This window comes from Cariama cristata, unplaced genomic scaffold (genome assembly GCF_000690535.1).
Source record: "Cariama cristata isolate BGI_N322 unplaced genomic scaffold, ASM69053v1 scaffold43831, whole genome shotgun sequence".
Lineage (NCBI taxonomy): Eukaryota > Metazoa > Chordata > Aves > Cariamiformes > Cariamidae > Cariama > Cariama cristata.
Genome location: NW_009600705.1, coordinates 17,925 through 37,399, shown reverse-complemented (window position 1 = coordinate 37,399; position 19,475 = coordinate 17,925). Strand labels below are relative to the sequence as shown.

Below are 19,475 nucleotides of genomic sequence, written 5' to 3'. Positions count from 1 at the left end.
ATGGCCATAATAAATTTTCACGACTGCAAAATGAGAAAGGGAAAGATGCGTGAGTTACTAAAGTTGACTTCTGTGGACAGAGCTTGTAGGAGATGTTGGGATGAAAAGAAGAGTCTGAGGCAGAGGATCTATATGATCCCAGCATATGAGAGAAATCCTGAAATTCTTTGGATAGCCATGGACGCTTGAGAAAGATCCCTCTCAGTAACTTCCTCAGCCTGTTTCACTGGCTTGGCTTTAGTTCTCTGTCACTGTGTGAGATACACTCTACTCTGTATTCCTGTTCACCTCAGGCCTTTTAGCAATGTAACTTGAGCATTTGTTTTTGATTTGTATGTGTCGGTGATTTTTCAGAAGAATGGGTATACCAATGGGAGTCATTGAGGAAAACAAGTCTTTCTTTTCCAAGTAACAACAAAGTAATGTTGCTGCAGTGACATAGCTTCACAGGCTTAAACCTGTCTTGTGCATTGACAGATTTCACAAGTTATCTTCAGTTGCAGCACTGAAACAGAGTTTAGGTGTGATTTATCAGATGTTTAAGAAAAAGTGAAACCAGAGAACTCTCCAGTTCTTTGGATGAGAGGAGACAGTTAGATGAAGCTTTACATTTAGAAAACAAAATAAGACATTTCTGAAATTTTCATTTGTATATTATGTTTGGACAACTTGTTTGTGTGTGTATGCAAAATTCATTCCGTGCTCAGGTAAGTGTACTTGTAATTATCAAATGTGTAGAGATTTTCTGAGTATAGTTACGAAACTCATTCTAAAGTCCATAAGTAGGTATGGGGAATAAGCAATCCTTTGAATAACTGCTGGTGCTAATTGCTGTATGAATTGCAGGAGAAAATTTCCAGAATGGATAGGGTCGTAGCAGAGCACCAGCAGTTCTCGCACAGTGTCAAGGACCTCCAGGACTGGGTGGCTGATGCAGTTCACATGCTGGATTCCTACTGCCATCCTACTGCAGACAAGAGTGTTCTGGATAGCCGGATGTTAAAGCTAGAGGTATGGAAACAACAGACTCCAAAACCTGCTCTTTTTAGATCTAGAAGAAGAATGCAAATATAGGATACTTTACGTTAGTTGTTGCATATTAGTGTAAGCACTGCTGTCGTTCAGACACTGATTTTCAATTTATTCAAAGCAACTCTTTTTATAGAGGAAAGAGCTTGTTATTAGAAGTTTTCTCCAAGAAGGATATAGGGACCTGTATGACCTTTATGTGCAAATTCTTAAAAAACTCAAAAGATGTTGTGTGGCTGCTGAAGGTTAAATGGAAGAAGTAGGATATTTACTTCTGTTGGTTTAATATTTTATTTCCTAGATCTTACAGGTGGTACGGATGGTTCGGAACGGTCTTTCTTATAACCGTTTACTTTAAAAATGGTGACTACAGTTAAGAACATAGTGTCTATTGATACCACTGCACAAAAGACGTTGAAGAGCAGTACTCGGAAGACAGTATTTTTCATATTATTGGTGTCTTAGATTTTGAGGTGTGGCCAAAATATGGACAAGTCCTCAAAATTGTAAGGATACATCAAAAAGCAAGAGATTGCAGCAAAATACTAAAATTGTGTTTTGCCTTTTGTTCGTTGAGTCTTTCAAGTTCGCACTTTAAGGCTTTTCATGACTTTGCATAGTGTTAGAAGCTGTTAGTTTGCAACTGCGCAGCCCTGGGAGCTGAAGTCTCTAAGCTGGCAGTTCTGGTAGTCTACTGAGTTTATATGTTGGTACCTTTGCAAATAGATGCTGGAGTTGTAGAACTGTATTTCAGCCCTGGAGAAGAGCTTTGTCATCACATCTTGTTTTCTCTATGAATGAATCCTCCTGTTTTCCATCTAAATGACATTCCCTTTGGAATGTCAGCTTTTCCACCCAACAGTACCTTCTCTGATACACTGTAAGTACCTGCACAGATTCCATGCAAACTTCCCTACCAACTAAGATTTTTTTTTTTTTGTTTGTTTGTTTTTTTTTTTTTTTAAATAACCTAAACCTATCCTTTGGAAGTCACTTTTTCCTGGTGAAGCACAGCTGTGAACCCCACTGTCCCTCTTCCCATTGACTGTTTGTACAAGCTGCTGAATTTGATCAGCTCATTTTCCTGTAAAGCCAGTTAGTATATATCATTAACTGGGCATGAAAAATAAAATAGTATCTGATCCCTTTTTAGGGACTGCTAGCAGTGAAACAAGAAAAAGAAATCCAAATGAAAATGATTCTGACAAGAGGAGAATCTGTTCTGCAAAATACTTCTCTGGAGGGTGTACCAGTAATTGAACAGCAGTTGCAAACCCTGAAGGACAGCTGGGCTTCTCTTCTGTCTGCTTGTATCCAGTGCAAGAGGTAAAAAAAAAAAGACGTATCCAGTGTATGAGGTGCAGAATGATGCTTAGCAACAAAGCACTATTGAAACTGAAAAGTTAATTCCCAGAGTTTCATTATTATAAGAGTCAAATTTGTATAAAATGACTGTATGTGCCTAATGTTGCAGGTCTAGAGGCCGTAAGTTGCACATTCATTTGAAGAAGAAAGAGGAGGAAACTGTGAGGGATCTAAGCTTTGTTAACACTTATTATCAGTATACTCTTAAAAGTGGATTCTAGATTCATAATCTTGTTGTGAATTTTACTTTGAGTTGCACTTGATGCCTTGAATTGTTCTCAGAAATGAAAAGATCTTGTCACAGACATTAATGGTTGCTCTGTCAAAATCCTGTCTGGTTTTCCACTTGCTAGCATTTCACAGAAGGTACTGTAATTACAGTGTCCAATAGTGATGCTCAAAGTGATAGAAGAAAGAAATACGGAGGGGGAGGGTGGTGTGTGAAAAGCAGCCTTCTTTGGTGGAGCATCACTAGTTGCAAATATTTCAAATTAAAACAACAAAGGTAATTAAACATTAGAATGCAGCAACTTTTAAATGTATGCAAAGGGACAGAAAATTTCTGATTCTGGATCTTATGCTTTCAGTTGCACTTTATTTACTAAAGCTAGGACACGACAGCTAGCTACATAACTTACAGACCTCCTTAATAGTCCAAGTTTGGAAAACTTAATTTCTCTTTATCAGCCAAACAGTGCTCCTAGTTAAAACCTGTAGGGTTTTAACAGCTCTGTCTCGGACTGCTTAGCTTGTGATATATCTTTCTTATAAACATAGTCTAGAACAACTGTATAGGATTATATCTCACTGCTTAAATAGCAAAAGAACCTGCACTATCACAAAAAGTGTGTATTTTTAAATTACAGTCAACTGGAAGGAGCTCTCTCCAAGTGGACAAGTTACCAGGATGATGTTCATCAGTTTTTGAGCTGGATGGATAAAGTAGAAGCAAGTATGAATGCTTCTGAAAGGCAGTATGCTGAATTGAGGGAAAAAACAGCTGCCCTCAGCAAAGCAAAGGTGTGTTTGCTTTACAACAAACCAGCAACAAGCCCATATCACCTTATAAGCAACAAAAAAGGCTAAATAACCGCAAGATTAGTCTGTGGTCTTGTTTTAATGCTGCTCTTTCATAAATGTGATATTCTCTTTCTATTTGGCAGCTACTCAATGAAGAGGTGTTGAGTCACAGCAGCCTGTTGGAGACGATTGAAATGAAAGGAAGTGGGATGACTGAGCACTATGTCGCTCAGCTTGAACTCCAGGACCTTCAGGAGCGGTATAAGTTCCTCAAAGACAGAATGAGGGTACAGTTTTTCTTGATAAGACTCCCTCTTGTTTTATTGGCAACAAGGAAAAAGAAAGTCTTTTCACCGATCATTTATTTTTACAGTTAAATGAGGAGTAAAAGTTTGGGGACAGGTGTAACTTAATGTAAAAGAAAGTTATTAGGGTGATTTATCAATCTGTCTTCCTGTACCACTGAGCTTCAGACATTTTCAGAAAGGTTGTAAAAATCTGAATCTGTAAAAAATCATCAGGTGAATAGTCTGATGGACTCCATGTTAAAAGTCTTATTGACCTCAGTGCAGATACGATTTTACCCATTGTGACTGAAAAGTTGGAAGCATCTCTGAATCTGTGATGTGCATAAGTGTATGTTTTGCAATAAATGCAACCAGTCAATCAGGCAATTCACAAATGGTTGACAACTACAGAAACTTGTTATTGAACACAAACCTTATTAGCAAGTAAACTGACTCTAATGTTAAAAGATCCAGCATGATGAGTACTACATTTACTGATAAGTGTTAATATCATTGAAATGGAAAAGATTAGGGCATACACAGGTAAAGATCAAGCTTGTTTTTTTATGTAAGATCTAAGATAAAGAAGAAATAATAAAAGACCTAGTGATACATTTAAAGCTTGGTCATTATGTCCAGTTAACCCAAATTCTTCTGTGGTAGTTAAGTAATGACTAATGTATGCACAGACAGGCAACTTTTCTTCGTGACAGCAGTGTAGTAAAGTTGAATTTTGTTGTCTCAATGATGCCTTTGTCCTGTGGAACAGACCAAAATTCAGTTTTACAAACACATAAATAATTCACTGTTTTGTGGTAGTCTTTTCCACAATTGCAAAGAGTGTAATGCGCTGTCTTTCTTTGGACCTTCTGAGAATAAACTCCATGTTTGCCAGAGAGATGAATAACTCCTGGGAAGTGCTAGTGAAATACCTAGTATTCCTGTTAGCATGGGGATCCTCTAACCTTTACCTTTTTCTCTTGCACAAAGCCATACAAACTGCCTATATTTGCTCAGTTTTAGCAGCAGCATGGCAACAATGAGAAATGGATCATAGTTCAGAGAGGCAAGAGCTCTGTACCTCTTTCCTCATGCAGCAAGAAGCATCCCTGCTTTCTCTTCCCGCCTAATAACCCAGATGACTTTGATCTTCCCCACTCCCAACTGCGGTGATGATAAGTGTCAAGAGTACATTCAACTCTTAGAGAGAAATTCAAAGTTCAAAGCAAGTAGCTGGAAAATAAGGAATGGCCAAATCCTTTAATAATCCTTTGGCCAGGTGGGAAACCTGATAAGCTTCACCAAGGGTTTGTGGCCCAAGCCTGAGCAGACCAAGACCTGTAATTTCCTGCAGCCACTGGCAAGATGCAAGAGAATGAATTTTTCCCTCTTTCCACTACTGGGCATGGACAGGTTTTGTAAAAGACTGATAACAATGCTCTCCTTTCCTCCCACTGCCCAGACCTGTTAGGAATAGGTAAAGCAGACAGTAGGTTCATGGCTGCTGTTTATGAAAATGTTTTTCTTCTTACGTAGCCTGCTGTCCTGGGATGCAGCCTGTCTTGCCTCCATCTGAACTTGATTCCCTGTTCCTATAATTTCTTAGAGAATGTGAATTACATGTAGTATAGTTATCCTGCGCTTAGAAAGACTAGTCTTGTGCTAATATATGACGCCTTTGTTGCTGTACCCCAGATAAGGTAATATTTTAGTGCTGGGTTGTGAAATTATTGTAACTTGCTTGCCCACATACACAGAAGACTTGCAGTCTGTTTCTCACTGTAGGAACTGCCCACGAAGGACTTGGGTAGTTTTCAAACCTAAAGATATTAGATACTTTTAGTAGAAGATTAGTATTCCATTGGCAAAAAAATTCATGTGAAGATAAAATATGAGATTTCTAATCTCATACTCTTATTAATCACTTCAGTAGAGTTAATTTAAATTGGTATAAAAATTCAGTCTTTTATTATTGGACACTAAGGTGTTATTTAAAAGTGATACCAGATATAATATTCAAATGCTAGAAGTCACAAACTTGTGTGAATAATCTTTTAGGATAAGTATCTGTATCCCTCACATTTGCCCCCGTCTTTCCCTGTAATTGATTAAATCTTCCTCAGAATCCAAGTACTCTTGAATTCTAGGAAAGCTCAGCATCAAATACAAACTTCTGCCCTTGATCGAAGTCAGGTTTTATGTTTTCTTGGTTTGATGATACACTGAGGTTTGTATACATACATGTAAATGTTTTAACAAGCAGGAGGCAGTAACAAAAGCTGGAGAACTGCTTAACTTACATCAAGAGTACCAAAGAAATCTGAAGGCCTTTGAAGTGTGGCTGGAGAAGGAACAGGAAAAACTTGACTGTTTATCACATCTTGATGGTGATGCTCAGAAACAGGAGGCAACACTCCGAGACTTACAGGTACATAATGTGTGACGCCCTAAGTAAAAAAACAAAACAAAACAAAAATCAACAAAAAACCCCCCCCAAAACACCAAAATGCAAAAATATTACTTGTAAAGTAACAGAATAATATTAATTACCAGACAAAAATTACATCTCTTTTTGGTCTCGAGAACAGCTTGGAATCACATTATATAAAGCACTTTGCTGCTCAGAAGTGGTTCCAGTAAAGTCAGTGGAAACGTTGTCCCTCATTTTCAGAAAGAAGTGTCAGGCCTTCAATGAAAGCTGCAGGCATACTAATGCTTTCTTGCAAGTACTGAATTTGTTTTAGATGTTGGCCTACCTCTTCTTCTCCCTATGTTTCATAAAAAATCAAAAGTATTCTTTTAATTGGGTTTTAATCTTTTATTGCTTGCAGTGCAGATGCATCTAGTTCCAGGTGGTTCCAGTCATTTAGGCTGGCTCCCATGGTGAGGTGGGAAAACTATTACTGAATCATTTAAGTAACAGGGAAGGGTGAACCTATACTATTTCAGTAATTTCCCAGTTACGATCTTAAGCTGAGTTTAAATACTTTCATACCTGTTGTTGAATTAGCAAAAGGTCTGTACTTGAGTTATGAAATATTTATTACTTTATTCAGGATACTGAGAAGGTCTTTGTATGATCAGGGACTCTGCATATATGTCTTGTTATTATAGTTTACTTTACAAAATCTGAATTCATTTTGAAAATCTGAATATATGTATCAAATATAAACTAGGATGACACACAACTGTAATTTGTTAAGATGATTTCCTGGTTATGTTTTCTAATCGTATTGAATCCCTTTATACTTTCTAATCAAGTTCCAATAAGCGTGAAAATGCCACACATGTCCATAAGAGGGTATCAAGAATTCTTTTGGAATGATGTCTGAAACATATGTAAAAATAAATAGGTTTGTTTATTTTATAAGACTGAAGCTTCACCTTACTCCTTGTTTTTAAACAGATTCAATTTTAGAGTCTTACAGTCTGCTTGCCACAGCTGGAAGGTTTTGAATTTAAGACTGTGCTGAATGGATTGCATCCATCCCATGCCAGCTCAGGCAGCTAATGTTTCAAGAACTGATGATAAACTTAATGGGAAAGGAAAGAATTTAATGCATGCTTTGTCAATAATTTTCTCCAATTTGCATGTCAATAATAGTGATATTTGTTTTGCTTTGTAAGTGAGCATGCCATCATACGTGTTCTTAGAGATAATGTAATATGTGTTCAACCATAGGTAACTAAAGGGAATATCTAGATAATGTGAAGTAAATGCTTTTGTCTTAAGTGCAACCAGGGGTTTGTTTGCCATGTATGAATAAAAGCCATTAATGTAGGGTATGTATCCATAACTCTGCTTTTACAGGAGCTGCAGGTCCACTGTGCAGAAGGACAAGCATTACTGAATGCTGCTGTCCATGCCAGAGAGGAGGTGATTCCCTGGGGCATTCCCCAGATAGAAGACAGAGCCCTGGAATCCTTACGGCAGGATTGGCAAGTTTATCAGCATAGGCTTTCTGAAGCAAGAAGCCAATTAAATGCCTCAGTGAGCAGACTGAGATTGATGGAGAAAAAATTTCAGAAGGTTAATGACTGGCTAACAGACCTTGAGGAGAAAGTTGCTATCAGGACTGGGAGGCAGTCTGGTAGAGCAACAAAGGAGATGCAGCTTCAACAAATGAAGGTAAAGAATATAGTTAAGACATTCCTTAAACAAAATACCACGTGAGGTTTCCACATCAGTTCCTGGTTGCACTGTGAAAATGACAGGAAGCATTGCAAGTTATTCTGAGGTGGTGCCTAGAATGATGGATCCGAGAGAGCTTCGTGCCTTCTGGGTCCAGGTTCCTTCCATTTTACTGGTAGAGATATGGCTATATCAAAGCTGAAATCTCATAGGGAGATCTGGAATTCATATGCTCTGCGGTATGTGAACTGAGGACAAAGATTGGTCCTGGAGGAGGAAAGTGTTAATGTGGTAACAAGAGTAAAATGTGACTGCTGTGTTGTGAAGGCTCTGCTGTGTTGGTGTACTAATTGTCCTTTAGTCACTGCAAGGAGAAGACATGGTTCTGAATAAACATAGGAAGCAAATTTGAAGAGATTCAAGATTACTCTTTACAGTCATGTTTAAAACTATAGAAAGTCCAGATTGCATTTTTGTTATTTTGGGGGAGGGGGGAAGGAGAAAGAGTATTTAATGTATTATAAAGAAATACAGGCTATATGGTATGATAAAACTTCCAGCATATTTGTTATGCTAACCTTCATCAGATTCTGTTTTATTTTCCTGTAGTAAATCCATGTTAATAACCATGTATTTGTTTTCCTTTTCAATGATTTCCTGACTTAGTTACAAGTAAATTCCTGTTGTGTTTAAGATGTTTAAATCAGTCATATAAGCCGGATAATGTCTTTGTCATAGAAGTGGCATGAAGAAATTACTATCTACAAAGATGATGTGGAGGAAGTTGGGGTGTTGGCTCAGCAAATACTAGAGGAAAGTCTCATTGCAAGTAGAATGGGAAGCCAGGCTACACAGCTTACATCTCGCTACCAAACTCTTCTTCTTCGTGTCTTGGTAAGTAATGAAAATTAATTCATTTTAACATCATAAATTGTCAGTTAAGAAGCAGATATAAACAGACCTTCTTAATTAGACTTTATCAGAGTTTATTCATTACTGTAGATTCAATAATATAATATTCATATATATATTCATACATATACACATGCATACATGTAGTTTTCACTGGACTAAATGTATTAGAGAACCATAATTGGGAAAATGCCCTTTCAAAAATATTCAGCATTAATCAGATGTTGTTACTGTCTTTTTTGGCAGTTGCAGGAGAGAAATTCAGGTTTTGGTATGTTTGAATGCTAAATGACCTCTAGAGAAGTGTTTTCAGGTTATCACTGAAACACATAGATAAAGAGAAAATTTGAATTGATAAGATACAGTCTTCAAGTCACTTTAATAAGTGTCTCATAGTACCATAACCAGAAGTTGCAATTCAAATTTCGAAATAAGTACCTTTTCAGTGTTTAGTGTTAACTCAGTTTTAGCATTAGTGATTGCTGTATGTACATCCTGACAAGACCCCAGTGAGAATTTTCCGCTAGATAGGAAAGAACTCAAAACCTATGTATTTAATCTTAGTATATCAGGTTTTATTAGTGAATAGCAATTTATTGCAGTCTTTAACCAATAGCAGTGATAAACATCTGGATGGTTCTTGTTTCCTCGCCCGACCTCTGTATCTTTGAAGGAACAAATAAAGTTTCTGGAAGAAGAAATACGCTGTATGGAGGAGTCAGAATTGGCTTTTAGTGCTTACACGAATTGGTACGGAGCTACTAACAAGAACTTCAGAAATGTGGTCACCAAGTTTCACGTGGTTGATAAAACAGCAATGGAGAAAAAAGTGCAGAAACTGGAGGTACAGCTTTCTTGAATGCAATTTTTGTTTCTGCTCAGCAAAAGGAGGCTTTATCTTAACAGCTGCTCAAAATTCTGACTTCACCTTGCCTGGAGAAACTAATAGGATAAAGACCACTCAGTATAAAACTTTCTGTTCTCATGTCATATACACATTAGATCACAATTTGGTTGCTGAGGTTGTGAATAGTCCTAAATCATATAATCTTATACTTCCATAAGGCATGTTTGTATGTGTTTTGGTTTAGGTTAAAATTTAAAATAAATTCCTCTTGCAAGGCATCCTGTTAGGTATATTTTATACCAATATGCACTGTGACAGGAAGTGCTCCCGATTTCTCCTCATTGAAATAACTCAGTAGTAAAACTCATGTTTAATCTCAGAGTTGTAGATGAGTTTTTCATATGTCCTGCAGCTTAAATGTAGTACGCTAAGGGAAAACTTTCATCTCTTCCAGAATTTAGAGTATGAATCCTCTCCTGATAGTCCTCAGTTTCTGTGTTTATCTTCACAAGCCCAATGCAAAATGAAAGTATTTGCTTTTTGTGTTTCCTTCTAGTTTACCACACCTTAACTCCAGGCAATTTGGTAATGAAAAGTCCATTCAGTTTCCCTAGCAATTCCTTTTTGTGTCCTTAGCAAAATTCAAAAAGAAAAAAAAAACACATTAGCCTTACACTCATAATAGAACTACAATGAAAAAAAAAAAGTAATAGAAGTATACATTTTCTGTTAACCAACACTTCCTTCACAGCTGCTATTGAGTGATATGGACATAGGCCACAGTTTACTGAAATCTGCCCGTGAGAAGGGGGAGCGAGCTATAAAGTACATGGAAGAAAGTGAAGCTGACCAGTTAAGAAAAGAAATTGGAGATCATGTGGAACAGCTTGAGGAGCTGGCTGGCTCTATCAGGAAAGAGCACATGACTTCGGAGAAGTGCCTTCAGCTGGCAAAGGAGTTCTCGGACAAGTACAAGGCACAGACACAGTGGGTCACAGAGTACCAAGCCATCTTACATGCTCCAGCAGAACCAAAGAGTGAACTCTATGAGAAGAAGGCCCAATTGTCCAAATACAAGGTAGAAAGGGGTTATATCATTGTACTATTGAATTGATTTTGACCTGGTGACTCACAATGAATCCTCTGATCCAGGTGTCTGTTCAAGTTTCCTCGGTAGATTTATGAGATGTCTCTGATCTGGATGTCCAAATCAGCATAAAAGTGAAAATATGCATGATACCTGCATCTACGAACCAGAGTGAGCACCTGGGTTTGAAACGTGAATGTCCTAATAAGGCTTCCACATCTGAAAATTTTTCTGTTATGGAGCAAAATTCTTTTATGAGTACACATATGAGTAATTCCACTGATATCAACAGAGTTGACTTCTGCTTAAGCAAGGATAGAAATCAGTTGGTCTTTCTTCACTGCAGACATTGCCTCTGTTTACATTGGCTTAATCAGCTTTCTGGTTAAAGCTAGATGTCCCAGCTCAACTGACATCTAATACAACCAGCTGCTATGACCTCCTCTGGTTTTAGTTAGGATTTTAATGAACTAGGTTTCTTTTTTTCCCAGTCGTAAAAATCAGTAGAAAAAACTGACAACAATCCCCCCATTGCTTATCTTAATAATGTTTTTGTGAAATACTCCAGCATTACAGATGTTTCATAAGATATGTACTGGGTCTGGCTGGGATGGAGCTAACTCCAGATTATTAGCTGTGCTACTAGCCACTCATAAAAGGAGCAGTTGCTTTTAGATGCCTGCAAAGTTGTCTCAGAAGCATGGTCCTGTACTGGTAGCAAAGCTTTTCTCATCTGGGAAGGATGGTATATACCATGACAGAAGCCTGTGCTTCAGATCAAAGGGAAGTTAGTGGAATAGATCTTCAGTGTTCCATAGATGTATTTTAATTCTTGCTTGCATTGTAGTCCATACAGCAGACTGTTTTGTCCCATAAGCCTTCAATAAAATCAGTGACTGAAAAGGGAGAAGCACTTTTTGATTTGGTGAATGATGTGACTCTAAAGAGCAACATTCAAGACCTTCAGAGCAGTTACCAGGAACTCTGCAGCACAACAAAGGTAAAAAGTCAGGAAGAAAACTCTAGGTTCTTTCAACTTACTATATTTTTTTCCCCTCTTCGAGAAGTTCACTATTTGTTTCATGCTGTCATGTCACACCCTGTACACAGAGCCAGTTAGATTTAATTATTTTTTGGGGGGGAGTGGGGTTGGGGGAAGATTCTTGAATATGGAAAGAACTTCTACTTAAATTAATCTAACAAGCATAGGTGAAATGAATTTTGACTGTTGCAGGTGAAGTCTTCATAGCATTAAGGGAAAATAGATCAGTGACTAGTTTGTACTATTGTAACTATTTTTAATTGCTTTAAATAGATTTCTAAATACATTATTTCTTTAAGGGACGAATGCCCTTAAATTATATCGTTTTATCTCTTGTTTCTGCTAGATCTCACACAAACCCTGTTTAATATAGTTTAGTTGTTGAATGAAAGTCACTGCAGAAAATGAACTGCAAGATGGATATAATTTAATTCAGCAAGGGCATTATTAATTAACATTGATTCATTAGTCCACATGTATGTAGTACTTTGAAAGATCTAATACTTCTAGATACATCCTAAAGTATGATTATTCCTAAAGCTTTTAATAGGTTATACTCCTAACAAGGATAAGCTCTGCAAACCGTGTTAGTACTTAGTTTGACCTAAGTACCTTTAATTGCCTATCCATCCACCAATAGCAGATGACTTTTGTCTTTTTCACAGTTGATTTTTAGTTTACAGACATTTCTCTGATCAGTACCACAAAACTGATATCTGAGGCATTAGATGTAATGTTGATGACTTAAATGTAGAGGACCCTATGAGAAATTTTTCTTAAAAAGAATGCATGCAATTTAACTCAATGTGTACATTCTTAATTTGTCTACCACAGTCACAGAGACTATGTAGGTGCAAAGGCTATACGCAGCAGGGACCCAGCCATAATGTTTGATAGGTCATGTGCAGTCTCTCAAAAAGCATGTAATAACTGTTTCTAAGTGAACTTAATGTCAAGTTGACAGTGTTCCTTTTCTTAAAGTAAGGAGATCCTCTGTGTTTTCCTCAGTCTTCAAAGTGTGGTGTTTCATCTGGAGTGAAAATACTGCTCAGTACCACAGAGTATATTCACACAAGTAATCCCTTTGATGTCTTTCTTCCTTAACAGTCTAATGATGTGAGACTTCTTCACAGGAATATAAATTTAGAAGATAGAACTCTCTTACTGTTCTTTCAAGCTCTTGGTGGTTTTTGGTGTGTTTGTTTTTTTTTATTCTTGTAATTACCTGAATATTTAATTTCGGTTATTGTGGACCTGCAGGCATATGTTGAAACCTTAGAGGTGAGAGTAAAAGAACATGAGGATTACAATAGTGATTTGCAAGAAGGGGAGAAATGGTTATTACATATGTCCAGTAGGCTGGTCAGCCCTGACCTCATGGAGAGTAACAACCTTGAAATAATCACTCAGCAACTAGCTCACCACAAGGTAAGTTTACTATTGGGTAAACTTCCTTTGTCCTGTAAAACAGAATTTTTCTTTGCTTCTCTGTCTCCACTCCAGAGCTCTAGTTATTTGTCATTCACCTGTTTTATTCCTCTTACTGCTAACTGGGTAAATAAGTGTCAGTGTCATTAATGCAGTTAACAAATCTACCTTGTTAGCACTGTTTCTTGGATGAGACTGCATCTGCCAAAGAGCTTTGTTACACACTGGCCTGAATTCTGTGTCAGACTTTTGCTGAGACATCCCAGGAAATAGACTACAAAAAGCAGATTAGGGTCATTTTACTCCTAAGGCATTTTTTGCTCTGGCACTTTTAAGGATAGAAAAATATTTTAGATTTTCAGTTATTTTTTCCCCCCTCTTTAAGGTTGTAATGTTTCCTCCATTGCTTTTATTCAAGGTATTGTTATGGTTGCTATTGATGATAATCATTCACTACATCAATAGCCAATGGTTTCTAGAAGATAAAACAAAGGAAAATCCAACCCTCCCCAGCACTCCCTGAAACTGAGATTCTGAGAGGGAATATTGAAATCTTTTGACTCATTGTGATTAGTGTGTTATTCTTTAAATAACCTCCTTAGATAAAAATTTGGCTCCACTGAAGTCAGTGGAAAGAACTGTCTACGGTGGAAAAGCTTATGGAGTAAGATATAGTTCAGCATGAGATTTAGTCCTCATTACTAGACGCAGGAGAAGCTGATGGAGCCCTGGAGAGCATGCAACAAAGGAAAATTAAGGGTAGTCTTGGGACATGAGCATATAATGTTTGCACATTATGACAATGCTACTGATATTTCTGTGGGATATCTATGTACAGACTTTTGACAATGATTTTGCAATGAGTGTACACTCTAATAGCTTGGCTATAACAATAGACGTCATCTGAAAACTTTTTTCCAAATCTGAAGACAAAGAGTGTTTTAAGGGGGGGGGGGGGAACAAACCCAAAAACCAAAAGCCCATTTGAAAAGCTGATGTTCTGATGCAGAACATGTTTTAAGTTTAAAATATTTCTTCAAAGGTATTTTATCTGTTTCTTAGGCTATCATGGAAGAAATTGCAGGATTTGAAGATCGTTTGAACAGCCTTAAGAGTAAGGGCGATTACTTGATCGATCAATGCACAGAACATCTTCAAGCAAAATTTAAGCAAAATATACAAAGCCATCTTCAGGGGACAAAGGACAGCTATTCTGCCATATGTAGCACAGCCCAAAGAGTAAGTCTTGTTTCAAAAATGTTTTTATGCCATTTAAGAGTAGCATGCACTATTATTTCTACAAGTGCTTGTTTCTTTAAATGGTGTCTTTCTACTATTTCCATTTAAATTGAACCTGTGGTCTACTAATTTGGTGCTTTATCATTACTGTGCTACAGTTGAATTCCTTGTAATCCAAATGCTGCCTTGCAGCCAGCAAAACTAGCTGCCTATCAGTTCTTACCTTAATCTCTCCACACCCTCACTGCCTTCATGTTATGCTGGCTTCTGAGCAGCTGCAGCAAAGAAATTAGAACCAAATAGAATCAAAAAATAGGGAGCAAATTGCGCTCTTGGTGTTAGTAGTTTGCATACGTACATAACGGGTCTTAAGTATGTGCTAGGAAATACTGTCTCTCTTAGTAAAACCAGAATATACGGTTAAGAAGAGCTGGCTGCGTCATTCTGTTAATCCAATTAGAAGATAAGCCAGCGTAGTCTAAAAAAAAAAAAACAAAAAACAAACAAACAACCGCGAATAAAACCAACCAACCAACCAAACAAAAAAACCAAAACCAACAAAGCAAAACCCTGAAAAGGAGACTTCATAGTCAGTAAGATTTTTAGAGGTAGGTGAAATCTCATGCTAGATCAATGGCAAAAAGTTGAACAAGAATACAGAAATAAGAGATGGTGGTCTTCATTTGCATCTATTTTTTTTGTTCCAGAAACCATACCTTAGATATTGTCCATATTCTTCACAAATTAGCAAGATGCAGTGAGAGCTTAAGGAGCTTTCATCCCTTGGTACTTCTATGTACAACGGCTAGAATAACCACTGTCTTAATTCTGGTTTATCTGCAGTTTTCAAGGTAGGAGAGGAGAGCCAGCAGTGATGTGTGAAAACACTATAACCTTACAAAATGTTTATTTTAGGTGTACCAGAGTTTGGAACATGAACTCCAGAAGCATGTTAATCATCAGGATACCCTACAACAGTGCCAGGCTTGGCTGTCTACAGTGCAGTTGGAGCTAAAGCCAACTACCTGGCCACCCTTCAGCCTGGCAGATGCAGTTAAACAGGTAAAAGTTCAGCACTTGAAAATGCTCAGTTACCTGAACTCACTTCATTAAGGATAAGAGCTTTATATTAATAAAAATTAGATACTCTCTGATGTTCTCAGAGGACTGTGTAGCCTCATTGTTTAGTCCCAACTCCAAAAGGAATACCTTGAGTGAAAAATAACCATAGGTGAAAAATCACACAGGGCTTTTGCTAGCTCTGCTTAATGTTTAGAAATATATGACCTGAAAATGTTGGCTAATTTAGATAAACCTGCTCAGATACTCCACAGATGTGTTTAGCAGAGAGGTTGTATCTTTCTGCTTGTTCAATTGCTTATCTGTCTACTAATGTTCCTGTATGAGACCTGATTTCATAGTATCAGGGACACAGAGTCTTCTGTCGGGCAATTAAAACAATTTTTCAGCCTAAGAGCATAGAACTGCCTCTAGCCTACTTTAGCTGTTAAGAATGGTTTCTTTGCTACCTGATTATTTGTAGTAACTTAATGTATTGTACATTGGATTTGTACCTTGTTTTCAAATTAGACTGGTATGGTACTAAAAATGCTGGAATTCAAGGCTGTGTCATCCACCACATGCCTTAATAGAGACCTTGAAATACTACAGATGGCAAGTCTGCAAGGGCAGGGGGAGCAGGGGGTGACAGCAGGACGGCACCTTCCCAGCGAGGTGCAGAACTGCAACACACGGGTGGGGGTAGCAGGGCTCCCCCGGTGTCAGCCGCTGTCTGGTGGTCACCAGGCAGGGCTGTAGGGTTGAGCCCAGGCCCAGGTGGAGGCAGGAGGTCGGGACAACAAGGCGCAGCCAGGAGGATCAGCCAGGCACAGATACACCCGTAGTGTAGCTCGGATGAGGGCCTGAGCTCACACACAGCTCTCAAGCAAGGGGGAACGCTTCTGAAGGCTTTTCCATGGGCCGGGTTCCACCTGGGCCGAGGCAGCCAAACGCCAAGGAGAGGGAGACAGAGGTTGCCCAGCCCTTTGGTGCACTGGGCGCCCTGACCATCTCTCAGGATTAGGGACCTGTTCCAGTGCTTAACTATTGTCAGTGTGGAAAACAGTTTCCCTCCTATCTAGGAAGAATTTCCTTGTTGCCACTTGTCACTTTTCCCTCAAGTTCTTTTTCTGCTCGCCTCAACAAAGAGTTTGGTGGTCTGTCTTCTCAGCGCTGCCCCCACCTGACCTCTCTCCTGCAGACTGAACAAACCCAGCTCCTTCAGACCTCCCGAAATGCCTCGTACTACAGCCCTGTATTCCCCAGCCCTTTGCTGGACTTGCACCAGTTTGCCAGCATCTCTTCTATGGGGGAAGAGGGAAACTGGGCCATATATACCAGGAACAGCCAGACAGTTGTTAAGTACAGGAGAATAATCACTTCCCGCAGCTTGCGCTCTGCATTCTTGCTAATACAGTAATTTGAGGTTGCCACAAGGGCATACTGCTGTTGTGTTCAACTTTTTGCCCACAATGTCCCACCACTGACCCTCTACATTGGGTGGTCGCTCACCCCTCCTCCCTGGAACTCTAGGAGGTACGTTATTGCCCTGCTTGTCAACACTAACGTCATCATTTTCTTTCGGGATGAGGAAGCCCTTCATACAGGGAGAGGTGAGCTTCTACAGGCAATGTAGAGAGCAAGAACTCTCAACAGCATCATATTGTCTAATGTTGGCAATCGTAGATATTGGGGACGTTGGGAGGGTTTCAGAAGGTCTGAGGAAGTGTATTGCGCCACTGGGCTGGATTCGCCATGATTTATCAGACACTGGAGAATTTTATGGGTATAAGAACGTGACACTTTAATAATTGGATAAAGCCCTGCTTCCCACTCACCTTGGCAAAGTAAGTCACCTTGTTGAAACTGTGTATACCTATCCAATGCTTTATTTATAAAGAAATAAGGTAGGTAATGTATATGTCACTAAGTGCTTTGATAATTGGATGATAATAATAGTTACTCTTTTCCATAATTATGACAGAGCAGCCTTACCTAATAAAATAGTGTTTCATCTTTTGGAAATAATAAGCTAAAGTAAAAATACTGAAATGCGTGGTTGTAATAAAATAAGAGATTATTTCCACAGTTTCAGAGTTTATTTGAGGATTGTCTTCCCTCAGGTAAAACACTTCCGGGCTCTGCAGGAGCAGGCCAGTACATACTTGGATCTCCTGTGTTCCATGTGTGATCTGTCAGATGCCACAGTGAAGAGTACAGCAACAGATATTCAACAAACAAAACAAACGGTACAAGATAACCACAACAACCCACTTTTAATCCTGTTTAGAGCTTTAACTGCTTTGATCTGTCCACTTTTAAGAAGGTCGTATTGGGTAATGGTTTAAAGAAATCTCTTCTTACTTTCTTAAATATTTCTTTTAGAAATAGCTCTCTCTTCCTTTTTTTTTTTTTTTTTAAATTAAATCCACACATTGCCATTCTGGTAGTAATACAAAGACACATGACAAAGGTTGCTAAAAGTACTTAGACAATGTTACGAGATGTTCGTCTAAAGCCACACAAATAACATTGTGGAAGTAAACCTGATCTGAATTACTTGGTTTCATAAAACACAATTCAATCTATTCTTCTCTATTTTATTAAAGCTTAGGTATATTTTACTGTTATTATTTATTCAACAGTAGACTGATGTTCTTATTAGGGTACACTAATACATTAATTATAATCGTAATAAAAAATTATGATGATTCAATTAATAAATCAGAGTGCATCTATTTCAGCATATGAATTTATAGAAGTGTACCTCAATTTTAAGTTTTAAAGTAGCTTAATACTTCGTTTTAGAATAAAATTGTAAACATAAGTTATTAGGAAAAAAACATTATGAGCATTCCTGTTGTTGTAAACGTGAAAAATTTAATATCACATGCACACGCAACCAAACTTTTGAAAGTACTTCTACCAAGAGTAAAAATCCAATATATACAGTAACAGTATTCGACACCAGAGAAGCAAGTTGTACAAATCTGAGCCATAAAAAAATGACGGTCCAAATATTGAATAGCTAAAAAGCATCCCAAACATCACAATAAGAGTCTCCTTTATATATAAAGCAGTGAAACATTTTTAAGAAATCATAGACAATACAGTGCTGAGATGTATTAAGCTGGTGAAACGCCTAAACCTTAAAGGCACGCTACCTCTGTATTTGGAACAAAAGAAGCTGTGTGACTGATGGTTTAAGGTGATTGATGGGCTCAGATCTGGTAAGCGTTCTTCTTATTGACATTTTACAAAAGGCATATAGGCAAAATAACTGGGCTAAGCAAATTCAATGAAAGTGTTTAGTTTAAGCTTTTGTTTGGTCATTGCGAAGGCATGTAGGGTACAGTCCATCAATACACTTGGTATGCAATAGACTAATTTATACAGTTAATGTAAACTTTAACAGAAGGCTGAGAATGCTTTGAAATACACACATTCATAAATATACTTGCTTTTCTCAAGGGTGAATGATAATTCTTTTTTTTAAATTTTTTCCCCAACTTCCCTTTGATAGGTCTGATTTTTATGACTTTCGAAAGTTAAGACTCTTCTTGTGGATAATATTAGCCCTTCAGAATCTAGTGCAGAAATTTGCTTTAGTACAGTATTATGATCAGAGTAAGAATGGTATTCATCCTCTGTTCTCCAAAAATAGATGCATTAAAGCATTCCTACTCCTTTTCATTTCTTTGCTTTCAGATTGAGCAGCAGATAATGCACTCGCAGTATTTGGCTCAAGGTTGGGAAGAGATCAAACAAATGAAAGCTGAGCTCTGGATGTATTTCCAGGATGCAGATCAACAACTACAGAATTTGAAAAGGAGACGGGCAGAGTTGGAGCTAAACATTGCCCAGAATATGGTACTTCAGGTTAAGGTAAGGAGGCTTTGGGTTAAGGACTGAAGGTATGCAGGAAATTTATCCCGTGGCTGATATTATTATGATTCATGTTATACACACATATTACATACAATTGCTAATATGCTCTAAGCAAGAGCAGAGAAGACAGAGGAAAGCGG

At 38.0% G+C, this 19,475-nt stretch overlaps 1 protein-coding gene across 1 annotated transcript in view; it reads left to right on the top strand.

Annotated features, from left to right (window-relative positions):
• Nucleotides 1-19,475, top strand: part of LOC104169237 (nesprin-1-like) — a gene marked incomplete at both ends in the record, with an annotated part of 46,047 nt that overhangs the window by 9,779 nt on the left and 16,793 nt on the right. The window contains 15 exons of the mRNA XM_009710103.1: nucleotides 847-1,011; nucleotides 2,183-2,355; nucleotides 3,261-3,414; nucleotides 3,558-3,701; nucleotides 5,965-6,129; nucleotides 7,513-7,830; nucleotides 8,572-8,727; nucleotides 9,419-9,589; nucleotides 10,344-10,670; nucleotides 11,527-11,679; nucleotides 12,982-13,149; nucleotides 14,212-14,388; nucleotides 15,304-15,450; nucleotides 17,571-17,696; nucleotides 19,156-19,332. Coding sequence (XP_009708405.1) covers nucleotides 847-1,011; nucleotides 2,183-2,355; nucleotides 3,261-3,414; nucleotides 3,558-3,701; nucleotides 5,965-6,129; nucleotides 7,513-7,830; nucleotides 8,572-8,727; nucleotides 9,419-9,589; nucleotides 10,344-10,670; nucleotides 11,527-11,679; nucleotides 12,982-13,149; nucleotides 14,212-14,388; nucleotides 15,304-15,450; nucleotides 17,571-17,696; nucleotides 19,156-19,332 — 2,721 coding nt within the window. The remainder of the gene's footprint in view (nucleotides 1-846; nucleotides 1,012-2,182; nucleotides 2,356-3,260; nucleotides 3,415-3,557; nucleotides 3,702-5,964; nucleotides 6,130-7,512; nucleotides 7,831-8,571; nucleotides 8,728-9,418; nucleotides 9,590-10,343; nucleotides 10,671-11,526; nucleotides 11,680-12,981; nucleotides 13,150-14,211; nucleotides 14,389-15,303; nucleotides 15,451-17,570; nucleotides 17,697-19,155; nucleotides 19,333-19,475) is intronic.